Source organism: Manis javanica, chromosome 9 (assembly GCF_040802235.1).
Source record: "Manis javanica isolate MJ-LG chromosome 9, MJ_LKY, whole genome shotgun sequence".
Taxonomy (NCBI): Eukaryota; Metazoa; Chordata; class Mammalia; order Pholidota; family Manidae; genus Manis; species Manis javanica.
In genome coordinates this window covers 118,541,017-118,554,038 of record NC_133164.1, presented here as the reverse complement: position 1 = coordinate 118,554,038, position 13,022 = coordinate 118,541,017, and the positions used below count along the sequence as shown (strand labels likewise).

Below are 13,022 nucleotides of genomic sequence, written 5' to 3'. Positions count from 1 at the left end.
TTTGACTGATTTTGGCTGCAAAGGTATTTTGCCCCAGGCTGGGAAGGTGTATTACCCTCATAGTTACAGGGTGACAGGCAAGTTTGCTGTCCCAAAGAGAGAGGGCAGCAAAGCCAGGCCCAGGTCTCAGCTCAGTCCCATGCCTGCCGATGGCACTTAGTGCTGGAGTGGCCGCTCCTCGCTCCTCTGAAGGGGCACTGTGGTGAGGTGTCCCGTGGGCAGGAGGGCATTTGAAAGACAGAATGGTCCCTGACCTCATTGGGATCTCACTCTGCAGGCGATGTTTGTCTGGTAGTTCATTTCATAGCTCATTTGAATATTGCCTCATTAACGTCTGACCACAATTCTGTGATGTAATGAGAACTGCTGCACCGCCCTCACTTGTCAGATGGAGAGAGGCGTGCAGAGGCGGTGCAGGAGTTCGCCGGAGGTCCAGTGGCTGAATAGTGAAGGAGCCCCGAGGAGCCTTGCAGATTCCCAGACCGCTGGTTGGTCCATTTAGGCCCAGAGTTAGAGTGATACTTTTCCCTGATTATTTTGATCATGAACTCCAACTGAGTAGGAAATATTTCTTAAACAAAATTTTATTAATTCTGTATAAACATCAGATTTGTATTCTGTTGTGCATTGAAGATAATGTATCAGACTTAGGAAGTGATCTTCATTTATGTATTATTTGTATAGTTTTTCTACAAGGATCTATGTATATAATTTTTATAGTTTTTTTTCCTATAACATACTTGATCTTATTAGATTGGGAGTTTATTAGAATGAAGTGATAGATCTGTCTTGAGCTTGTGTTCTTTCTATTCTTGTTTTTCTTAAGGTGTTAAACCCAACTGAATCAAGGAACTAAGGAAAATCTGTGAGGAGTCAGAAATCTTCAGGAGATTCAAAAATAAAAATGGTCTTTTCCCCTTATTTCATTCTACTTTTTGTTTGTTTTAAACTGTTATTCTATGATGATGGATGTGCTCTGTCCTCATTTTCCCACATTCCTTTTGCCCTGGCTACAGCTGAATTCCTCATTTCTAATGTATTTTTTTTTTCCTCCTAGGCAAAACAGATAACCAATATATCCTCTTCGTGGCTGGAGGGACAGTTTTATTGTTGCTCTTTGTCATCCTAATTACCACCATCATTGTCATTTCTTATAACAGGTGCGTATTGCAACTCATCCTGAATCTTGTTTACCCAGAGTGATGTTCAGGGTTCTCGGTAAGGAACTTGGTCAAGCTGCGCAGGCACTCACATACCATTTTTTGAGGTCTGTGCTTCCATAGGGAGGAGAAATGGTTGTGATAATATTAGAGGAGAAAGCTAGAGTAGTTCATTTAAGAATTACCGGGAGCTGGCAGTCTGTCCCCATGGTCACAAAGCGTTTATCCTCTGGGCAGCCGACTGCTTGGTGCCTGTGCTGTGTCTGCTTCCCCACCTTCCTCCTCCTGTAAGGAAAAAAGACTGGCAGGCGAGAGTGGGGTGGTGGTGGTACGTGTATGTGATAGAGAAAGAGGGAGAAAGGGATTCTGAGAAGAGGAGGGACAGGGCTGAGCAGTAAGAATGCCTTCGCTTATTCATTCAATAAACATCTATTTTGACAGTGGTGGGAAGATGAAATGGAGCACATGTTGTAACAAGCAAACAGCATACTTTTAAATGGTTGTATACAGTAATGTAGGTGCTATTATTAAAAATTATTGAGGGAGAAAGAGGTTGGAAGGGGACCCCTTAGAGAAGGTAGGTGGTCTTTTGCCCCCTGCTAGTTCCTGCCTCTCACTGTCCCGAGGCACACTGGGGGATTTTCTAGGATATTCTTGATGACTCGCTGTCCCACATTCATCAGCTCACTTATTAGGTATTTGTTGCAATCTTAGGTGTGATCATTTTGGGGTGGAATTACTCTTATCCTCGTGTTCTGACCGAAGTGTTGTCTTCTGAAGGGAGGGAAGGGCCAAACTGTCGCTGTCACCGTTCCAAGTGCCTGACACACTGCGCGCACTTACGATACACCTGACGCGAGAACGGCTCAGAGGCTGGGGATGCCGACCCCTGTGCAGTCAGAAACCTGCACATAACTTTTGACTCCCCCCACACTTAACTACTATCAGCCTACTGTTGATTTTATGGTGGTAAATAATAAAATAGACTAGTATCTACATGTATTTTATGCATTCATGACATACCTTTTTCTTAAGTTTTTGATATTTCCAGGCTATGCAGTTCATCTGCAATTTTTTTCAAATTGTTGTAAATATCCAGGAAGTTTTACAGTATATTTATTGAAAAAAAAAACACAAGCGGACCTGCACAGCCCAAGCCCTTGTTGTACAAGGGTCGGCTGTATATGTTTGTAGCGTGAATGAGTATACCCATCTCCATGCTTCTCTTCCCTCAGTAACACCACCACACGTGCACACGCACCCACACACAACACCCACCCACCCACACACACACACACACCCCTCCCCCACGCGCGGGCCTGAGAGCTTACCAGCAGGACCTCTGCTAGGCCTCTGTGTCTTGTCTGCACCTCCCCGGCCCTCCGTCTGTGAAGACTCTTCTCACCACTCACCAGATCTTAGTAACACTCTCCAGGCTGCACCCCAGCTCCCCGGTATGGCCCCTCTTTCTCACCCATCTGATTCTCCCTCATTCCTCTTCTAAAAGCTAGACTGGCCATGCCGTCTTCCTGTTTGAAACCTTTCATCATCTTCCCACTCTCACCAGAATAATGTCATCACTCATCAGCCCTGGATCAAAGATGCCTTTTGTTCTGCCGCCAGCCTAATTAGTCTGAACCCAGCCTAGTGTGCACTGATAACTTTCTACTTTAGTTACACTCTGATGTTGACACATTTTGTTAAAACTGCAACTGTTATTCTGTGAACATACCGGACTCTCTTCCCATTTGCTAGGCCGCTGAAATGCTATTTGCCCATATGTGGTCTTCCTCCTGGCCCATTCAGAGTCTGGGGCACATGTCCCCTCTGGGAGGTCCGCCCTGGTTCTCTCCCTGCAAATAGACATGATGTCACCATCTGGAATCGCACTGTACGTCTCTCTGCTGCACCTCACAGCCTGCTTAGTAGCTTAATCATTTTCAGTGCTTGTCTTCCCTTCGATTCATACTGGCAGGGATTGTGTTATATTCATTTTTTAGTGTTTGGTAGCATTTAGCACTAATCTTTCCAAATAATGGATGGCCAATAAGCGTTTGTCTGATTTAATTGTGATGTGAAACGGTTGCTTTTCCTTCCTCTCCATCGTGGGCTGCCCTCAAGCCTTTTCCTGGTCAGACATTAGCAAACGGAGGCGAGGACCCCAGGATGTTAGTGGCGTGCAGGATTTCTCTCCTGCCTCACTGGGTTGTTAAATAATGCACCGAGGGCAGATAGGACAGCAGGGCACCCGAGTGCCGGCAACATGGCCCGGGCGCAACGAATCTCTGCAGGGCCACAGATGCAGGACGTGACGGGCTTAACTTCATGAAAATGCATAACCCATACATGAATGGCTAAACCAAACCGGAGCATATATTGTCCCACTTGGCTGTGATGAAAAGATTAGTGGACTTAAATGCATAATCATGGCCAAACATCACAAAGGGAAAAGCACTTGTTCTTTCTACCTTGCTGCAGGTTTCAGTTTGTGGGTGTTATTTGGAATGGAAATGTTTTGAAAAATGACCCACGGGCTTAAGAACTCTGTCCTAGCGAGCATCTAAAACAGCCCTGCTTCTTCAGAGGTCCTGACCTGGGGGAAGCCAGGAGGAGTCAGTGTGCCTGAGCGAAAGCGAACCCCCTCACACCCAGTGCCTGGGGCCTGTGTGTGCCGAGGCATCGGAAGCAGTTTCTCTGCTTCCAGTTTGTGTCGTTGCCAGCGGGAAATCAGCACGGTGACACTGTCGGGTGCACCCGGCTCTCGGGAGTGGGTAGCACCGGTGAGCACCACGGGAGCCAAAATGCAGTCTGTACGCTGACCCCTGTGTTTGTAGGAAGGAATTTAATACTTAGGAAGCAAAATGTTAGACATTTGTTTTTATGTTTGTTGTCAGCTTGGATGTTCACAACAGAGGGGGTGCCTTGTTTGCCTGGACTCTCCCAGTTTCAGCATTGGAAATCCCTCATCCCCGGGAAATGCCACAGAATCAAGCAAACCAGAGGGTCAGACAACCTAGAATAGCCACAACATTTTTTCTTTCTTTAGATGAGACGCCAGAACTTTAGAGATGCAAATAACTGCAGCACACAGATCAAGCGCAGATCACCTGACCCCAAGTTCATGTTCTCTTGTCTTCATCACTAGGCTTATACTCTAAGCTTATGTTAAAAATATATAGATATATTTATTTATTATATGCATACATATTTGGACCTACTTGGGAAAGTTAACTACATTATATAACAAGGCTTATGAACTGTGGTTTAACAAAAAATCAAAGGCCATAGATCTATATCTCATTTGTTCATTTATAAAAAGAAGATAATAGAATCTATATTACAGATTTCTGTTGAGGAGTAAATAATTTATATAAAAAACACCGAGAGACATGATTTGCACTTAGTAAACTTACAGATCAAATATGTAAATGAAGTAATTCTTTAAGTAATACTTCATAAGTTAACAAATACATGCACATTTGATAAGTCTGTGATTGTGTTGACATAGTAGGAAGATTCCAGAGTGAAGACACCATGAGAGTCGGCATCCATCACTGAACAACCTTATCTTGGAAAGAAATCAGCTTGCCTGGTTTTCAAACTTTCCATGAAGGAATTACAACTCCATCTTTCTGCATGAAGGAAAAAACTCGGCTTTGTGAATCTGACCGATCACCTCTGTGGTTCAGGAAGAATCTTTTCTTTAGAGAGATGAAAAAACATAGTCATCCTATCCGCATCATCACTGTTTTCATACACTTGGATAGAGCAGTTTTATCCTCTGCACTGAACTAGAGTAGCCTCTTTTCTTCTCTTATATTTTCTCTTCAAAGATTCCCCCTGAATTTTTACAGGTGTTATTGGAGCAGTGGAGAGTTTATTGAGCAGTATGGCTCCAAATGATCCTCTGAGCCATGGCAGCGTGAGTCCAGAATCAGCACAGCCTCTTAGTCAAGAGGGCTGTGGATCCGAATCCTAACGCCACCGCTAACCAACTACGTAGTCCTTCTCTCACTGTTAAGTATAGTTTTTGATCAAAGCTAAATGAAGTAATCTATACAGATGGTGTAGTAAAACACCTGTAAGTTTTTATAAAGCTCAGTCATATTATCACTGCCATCCAAGAAGTTGCACCATTAGCATTTTAAAAGAAGTCTTAATTGTCTAAACCCAGATTATCTGGAGAAGGAAGTAAGCCATTTATGCAGTAACCCACTAGGACCCATTCTTAGTAAGCTCTCTGAGATTAATTGCTAACGTACATCGGTTAGATACCCATTTAGATGCTATAACCATCTGTGAGCACATTGGAAAAGGTGTATAAAATGAAACACTTTAGGTCAATGGAATTTGAGGTAAGTATATATGAAGTACCTAGGGCTACCACTTCAATAAATTTAGTAAGAAAGTATGGGCTGGGGTACAGGTGAGGTATAGCGTATTTGAAGTAACGGAGTGTAGTGTCTTAACACCTCTACTGAATATGTATTCTCAGAAGGAGACCGAGACAGAAAAGAGGCCTATTTGAAGAGTCCTGGAATATACAAAATAAGGTAAATTTCCTCAGAACTGTTTTTTCTCCCTTTTGTGCATAAAAATGTCTTGTAAAGTAAGTTCTTTTGGCAGTTAGCAACCTTATTTTCATTCTCCTTTTAATAACCTGGCCTTGCAGTAGCCTGTAATTCAAATACCAGCGACTTGAAGAAACAATTATATTCTGAATGGTTCTCCTATTATGAATGCCCTTTGAAACTAAGTTTGCTTTACATTAACATAAATGGACGTGTAATCAACACTGCATTACCAAAATCTGTGTTAGTTTCCTAGGGTTGTCACAACAAAATTACCACAAAGTAGGTGATTCAGAGTGACAGCAGTCTATTCCCTCGCAGTTTGGGAGGTTGAAGCCCCAAATCAAGGTCTCAGCAGGATCTGCTTTTTCTTGGGATGAGCACCTCTTCTATGCTACTCTCCTGGCTTCTGCTGGGTGTTGGCAATCCTTGGCATTCCTTGGCTTGTAGGCACATCCCTCCTATCTCTGTTTTTCCATGGCATTCTTCCCTGTGTGTGCGTGTGCATATGTGAGAATGCACCTTACCTCTTTCCCTCTTCTTATAAGGACATGAGTCATATTGGACTAAGGGCCCACCTTACTCCAGTAATGACCTCATCTTAACTAATTACTCTGCAACAACCCTATTTCCAAATAAGGTCACATTATGTAGGTCTGGGAAGGAAATACGTTTTGGGGGGACTTTATCTGACCCACTACAGGGCCTAATGATTTTTCTGTCAAGAGGTTATTGTGAGGATTAAGTCAAACTGCATAAAAGAGCTGAAGCATGGCACATAGAAGGATGCAATGTTTTGATACTTATTATCATTATTGTGTTATATTAATGTATCAACAGTGGCTGCTCAGATCTCTGATGGGCTGCAAAGGTCTGATGACGTGTAGCATTTTCCTCCTCTACCTTCTTCTCCTTATTGTATAACTGAGAGTAGAAAATTCCTCCTGGGTTTTCTTGTAAAAAGGAATGCTTATTTTCATGTTCATTGTCTCTACTATAGGCCAGATATACTCTTTTAATACATATTATTCTGTCGACAAAATTTTACAATAAGATATCTCTCCAAAGGTCATCTAAATTTACCCCCATTTCTCTTCAATTTAATTACTTGCAATTCAACTCTACATGGCCAAAACATCAAGTAAAGTTTCTGGCAATACAATATGTGTGCTTCAGACTTCTTTATTATCTATTTATTCTATCAGTCTAACATTCTTCTTCTATGAAGGAGTTAATCCTTGTAAAACAAAATTTTTTTTCTGAATAAGCAATGGTCTGCTTCTCGGCACCCACTGCAAAGACCCTAGAAGTCTCACCTTGTCTATCTGCACGTCAGCATGCAGTATATACAGTGCTCGGTTGCACACGATTTTTGGGTCTTTTCTTTGTCCTTAGCTGTTGTCCACTCAGGCCGATCCAAAGCCAAATATATTGCTGTGAATTTAAAGGCATAAAGGAACTTTGCAACTTCCTTCATTACGTATTCAACTTCTTTCAGGTTTTTACAGAACAGTGGTATTTTGAATGGTGATTATAAAGTTAGTACGTAGGACTATGGAAGGTAAAGAAGTTACACCTACTTGATTCTTAGACGTTTCTTTAGACAGGCCATATAAGTAACAATAGCACTTTCTTTTTCCTTTTTCTTCGCAAACATGAAAACCGATCTAAATTTCCAAACTACTTACTGAAAGACCTCTATTTCTCTCTTCTTCTCTTCTTCTCAATGTCTCTCTGTCTTGACTCTCTTTTATGCACACCTACGTATTTTCTATCACATACAGATGGTCAAATGACTTAATTAGAATGCAGAAGATTAATGACTGTATAACATCCTCTTGAAAGTGAATGTCAGTTTATTTTGTTAATTTCTTTTCATGTGGTCAGTTATTTATTTTTAAGACAAGACACTGTGTACTTTAAAAGTATTATTTATTAAGACATTCATTCAACAGAAATTAATGGGTTCTGACTATGGAAAAATACTGTAGTAGATTTTCCATGTTAAAAGTGAGAATAATTGTTTTCACCAAAATAGCCTGACATTGGGAGAGAGCCATCTACATCTCCACAGGCATCTCATGACGCATCGTAGAAGCCTGGACTCGGCGCCTGTTGTATCTCGCTCCAAGCCCTGCAAGTCAAGAATGTGATTTTTCACATTCAGTGCGATGAAGAGCAAGTTCAGGATGATGAAGAGAATGTTCAATACAGTTAATTGAGTGTTTTGTGAAATTGATTGTCATAGAAATTCGACCCATGTTGCGGTTGAATTGAGGAGAGATTTGTTTGAGGGTCCTTACTGGTTGCTGAAATGCAGTGAATTATCGACTTCCTCTTTTTCTGTCTTTCTAGGCATCTAATAACTACAGAAGCCCCGTCTCTACCAATCAACCATCAGATGGTGCAACAGAGGATGTTTATGTCAACTACCCAACCTTCTCTCGTAGACCAAAGGCTAGAGTCTAAGTTTTCTCCCTGATCTGAGAAGAGTTACATGACTGTTCTGTACATGAATCTTTATGCAATTTTTCCCCACTACTCAGTGTCTACCATGGATACTGGCTAAGTTGACTGAATTTATTTTGAGAGGAAACATACTGCATTATCTAGAGAATTAAACATTCTTAACAGAAATGTTTCAGAAAACCTGACTCTCATCAACGGAGACTTACTGAATCATGTAAGTGAGCGATTCAGGACAGATGAAGCTGCAGGCAAGAGTCATTCACCAAGGCCTCAGCTTTGCATCTAGAATTACTACTGGGCATTAACCCATTTCTGGATCTGCTTCTGCAGTGCTGGACCCCCTTTCCTGGCGTCAGCCTCACTCTCGTCCAGGCTTTCCCCTTGTTCCAGGAATCCTGCTAACAGCTCTTGGCGATTCCTGATCCTTGTTTCTATCTGGTAGAGAGCTTACTTCTCTGGCAGAGCAAACAAATTTGGTTATTTGTTCTTCATTAGACAGGCATTATGGCCAGAGGGGATGAAATGGATTAAGTCAATGAAGGGTTCATTCTATGGCTAGGAGTGGGGCCAAAGCACATTACTAGGAAATTCAGAGTCTCGTTAGAAAGGGTGCAGGGGAGCCTGGAACCTGGGCTGGTTACCAGCAAGCGTGAACCACAGTGACGTTCCAAGACATCTCTTGTTAACCAATGAGGAGGGAATACGTGGGTGCATCTAAGCTCTTCCCACTTAGAATGTGCCACATCAGCATAGTCCAGAAGAGTGCTTATCAAGAAGGTAAATGTGACAGCGAAATCTCTTCTTTCTATTCACCAATAACTTCACCTCCGAGTCCATATAGAATTTTTGCCTTATAATGGAGTAGATCATTCAATAATAACTTACTTTTTCTACTCCTGAGAACTATTTTTAATATGTGAATTTTGTCAAAATGATCAGGCGCCTAGCTGTTACTGTATTTCTAAAAAACAATTATGCAAAATCAGAATACAAGAAAAAGGAGTGGTAGTTGAAGTGGTGGCAGAGGGTGGTAGGCTAGAAAAGTGAGGGGAAAAGCACTGGGGGTGCCCAAGGAAGCAGGAAAGGGGATCAGAGAATGGGGAGATGCAGAGAGAAGCTTGTCCTGCTTCATGGTTTGGCCAAAGACAACCCAAGTGGTGTCACCACAGAGCAGTTAGAGACCATGCCTGCCGTTGTCCAAATTCTAGATTTGGCAAACAGTGAAAACTATTTCTGACATTAAATAATGGTTGTAGTCACCTTGAACCACAATGATCACCACCAAATATAGTGGTCATTCATGTGTCAAATATTTGTTACTCATCTATAAAAGATCCATCACAAATTTAGTGCCAAAGTTGTAGACCTTTCATGACAACCAAAATCAAATTCTCATCTTGTCTAAGACAAAGTCCAAGCTCTAATTTACAGTTTTAAGCAAGTCAGTGGCTATTTTATGATTTTTTAGCCGTAAGTGCCATGTGTGCCAAATAATGCAATTGCAGAAACTGTGACCGTCCCTACCTGATTCAGAAGGGAAAAAATTAAAGTGACCATTTCCCCGCCGTACTTCTGTACATGCAAGAAGAGTGATCTCATTGCCACTTGGTGTGCTTGAAGATCTTTATGTCTGGATTCCTGAAGTGCTTCTGCAAATATACTGTAACAAAGTTGGAAGGCAGTTTACGAGAAAAAGGCTCTAATGTTTTGTTAACTGTGTCAGATGCAACTATGAAAGTTTCCATGACTGAGTCAAGTTTGTGTGGTGAAACAGACTTAGCATCACTTATAAAGGACGATTTCTTTTCCCTGAAGTTGAAGACAATCAAAATACTACTTTCTGGAAGATTTTGATAAGCAAATTCTCAATGACTAATATGGGTGAGAAGTGAGAGATTCCTACCATTGTGGTATGGGGCGATGTAAATCTCACTTGCACAGAGAACGTAGGGGTGTGAGGAGGGGATGTGCACAGTACACCAGATGTCATTGTCCTGGTGGTTTTACTAATGGTTTCATGGAGACGTTTGGGGCAAACCATTTAAGTGTTGAGAAGCTTCCAGACCAGTTGTAACTTGTCTCTTTTTCCATGGTGTTTAATTTTTTTTTAATCTCTCACTTTAAATATTTATGAGAACTATTTACTCTCTCCTTCCTATTTTCTATATAGTATTCCTCTGCAGATCTCAGGATTTTTTCAGGGATTGGGAACTCTCCTAAGTCCTGCTGAAATTTTTCTGACCATCTCTGCTGATCCTTTTATACTCTCAGCTCTTATACTGAGATGAAATTCTGTTCATTTTCTTTCTCAGGACGTCTTGACTTAACACAGCACTTTTGTGTAATCTCTTTACTATTATACCAAATTTACTGGAGTTTTATAACTCTACCTAATATATATATATATAACTGTACCTACTATATGGTATATGTACTTATAGAAAGAATTTCCCACCCTAATCAGTTGTATTTACTATTCTGGTTGTTACTAAGGAAATAGAGCAAAACAGATCCGCAGAATAAAAAGTCAGATGGAATAAATTATGTGTTAAGTTTATTTTGCAAGGTGCTACTTAGGAAGCAAGATGCTTCCCAAGATTCTTATTTACATAATTTATATCAATATATAATACCTTAAGTAAAATTCTTTGTTTCCTTTGAATGCAATTGTTTTCATATTTATAGTAAAGTAACCAATTAAAGGGAAACACTGTGTGATGACAGGTAGGTAACTTTATTAAATGTCATTATAGAGTACACAGTTTTGTCAGGGAAAGAATGGATCTTACTAACCGACAATGCCTAGATATTGATTACATGATTATCAGAGAGACCTTGAAACATTTATTTCAAGGCCTTTATGCACACTCAGAAAAGAGAAATAAAATCCTCTGTGACATAGCAGATATTCCAATGGTTGGGAGCAGATATGGTTGGGAGGCAGGTGAATGAGGCTATAATATTTGCTTAGTAAATATTCAAATTTATAGAATTTTAAAAGTAATTCAGTTCATAACTAAAATGTTGCATGCCAATTTAAGATACATTGATCATCAATTTATAAGATAAAATAAAAATAACTTCGGTAGTTTGCTTTTATTGCAAACATCAAAGTTGTGTTGGTTTATATAGACCTGTATTAAGTAGAAACTATAGCTGCATTGCCATGATTTTCCAAATTGGTAGAGTCCAAATTGTAATTAGAAATCACTGTTGTCAAATGCTTCTCCTTGATTTATAATAATATGCTATATTTTGTACTGCTTGTATGAAATTTGAACAAAATTGAAGATGTTGTGGAATGAAAATGTTTATAAATTATAGGTGGGAATGCTAAGTTGTGAGCATAGAGTTTAGCTTCTTTCCACAATAGTGATAAGAAAATATCTTTGAAGAATATAAAACAATATAAGCATATAAAAGCATTAATTGTCATCATTAGTTTGGCCACTATTAGAATACAGCATTTAGAAAGTGCTGAGCTTTGCACTCAAGATTTTTCATAAAGTAATGTATTTTTTCATTTGTCTGTTTGTTGGAATTATTCTAAGCCAAGTCTCTAGGCTTTTACACATTTTCTGAAAAATAAAAATGAGGTTTCTTAAAAAACTTTTCTGTTGCTTGTGGGCCAATAGGCAGAACTGCGGCTTCTAGGATAAACTGCAATTCCATCTAAGATAATTTTGTAAATCTTCAGGCCAGTTTGCATATTATGTTTCTCCAGATTTATAGCACTAACTACATGTGAGGTGTTATAAAAAAGATCTAATTTGGGGGTTTGGGTGATAAATGTCTAGAATAATCCCCATTTATTGCCCATTGTTCCTATTTGAATGTAAGTTAGTCACTCTCTCTAGAACATTTTTTCCAGGTTCCTGTGTAATTTCAGACTCCCAAGTTTTGTAGGGCATGCAAATGTGTGTCTTGACATACTGTATTCTGTTGTTTGAATGAATAAAATGCAGTGCTCCATGATCATTAGTTTCATCTGCCATCAAAGAATATTAGAGAAAAATTCCTACAGAATAATACTAACATAAAGAGTTAAATGCATAAAAGATTCAAACCACTGGCACTTTGTAACTTCTATTTCAAAGTAATATTGGTGCATTTTATAAGCTTATGTAGTTCAGAGAATGCTGTGCAAGGTTTTTTTTTGCAAAAAAAAAAATAGTAGTTCCTGCCCTTCCCATTTTCCCTCCATTAAGGCAACAAATTTCACTTGTTTTGATTATTTTTCTCTAGCTTTCTGAGTAGCACACTTGTATCACTATTAGATTTTTTTCCCCAATTTTAGACAATTTTTCTTAATTTGAAGTGTCCCTCTCCACAAACTCACCACATATGCATACCTTTCTTTTGTGCCCATCCTTCCAAAATATCTGTATTAAAATGCTTATTTCAATATTGGTTCTTTATTTTTTTTATGACTTTGTTAACACTCTTCTCAGCTGAATGACATGGTAAAAATGATTGTGTTTTCTTACCGACGTAACTTTCTCTCCACCTAGAATTAATACATGTCCCCTTTTGGCTTGCTATTTTTGTGTTTACTATAAATTTATCTCATACTTGTGATACTCTAAATGATTTCTCCAGATCCTCTGTGACATAGCAGATATTCCAACAATCTCATCTTCCAAAAAAGTTGCCCTTGGACTTTGCCTCGGGGCCAACAAGCAGGGACTTTTGTCTGCATAGCTCTCATCCTGATGTGTCCCTTCATCCAGAAAGAGAGAGATGGTCATATGCTGGGATCAATTCTAGAAAATTTGCTAGTACAAAAGGATATGATGCTCCAGACTGCACATATTTAACCAGT

At 39.9% G+C, this 13,022-nt stretch overlaps 1 protein-coding gene across 2 annotated transcripts in view; it reads left to right on the top strand.

Annotated features, from left to right (window-relative positions):
* Window positions 1-11,809, top strand: part of CD226 (CD226 molecule) — a 63,342-nt gene extending 51,533 nt beyond the window's left edge. Inside the window, exons 4-6 of one of the 2 annotated variants that reach the window (XM_017649649.3) lie at window positions 1,058-1,160; window positions 5,659-5,713; window positions 8,087-11,809. In XM_017649649.3, coding sequence (XP_017505138.3) covers window positions 1,058-1,160; window positions 5,659-5,713; window positions 8,087-8,200 — 272 coding nt within the window. In that variant the 3' untranslated portion in view covers window positions 8,201-11,809. Of the gene's footprint in view, window positions 1-1,057; window positions 1,161-5,655; window positions 5,714-8,086 lie in introns of both variants that reach the window. The other variant, XM_073213207.1, reaches the window with a different exon arrangement.
* Window positions 11,810-13,022: the final 1,213 nt, after the last annotated feature.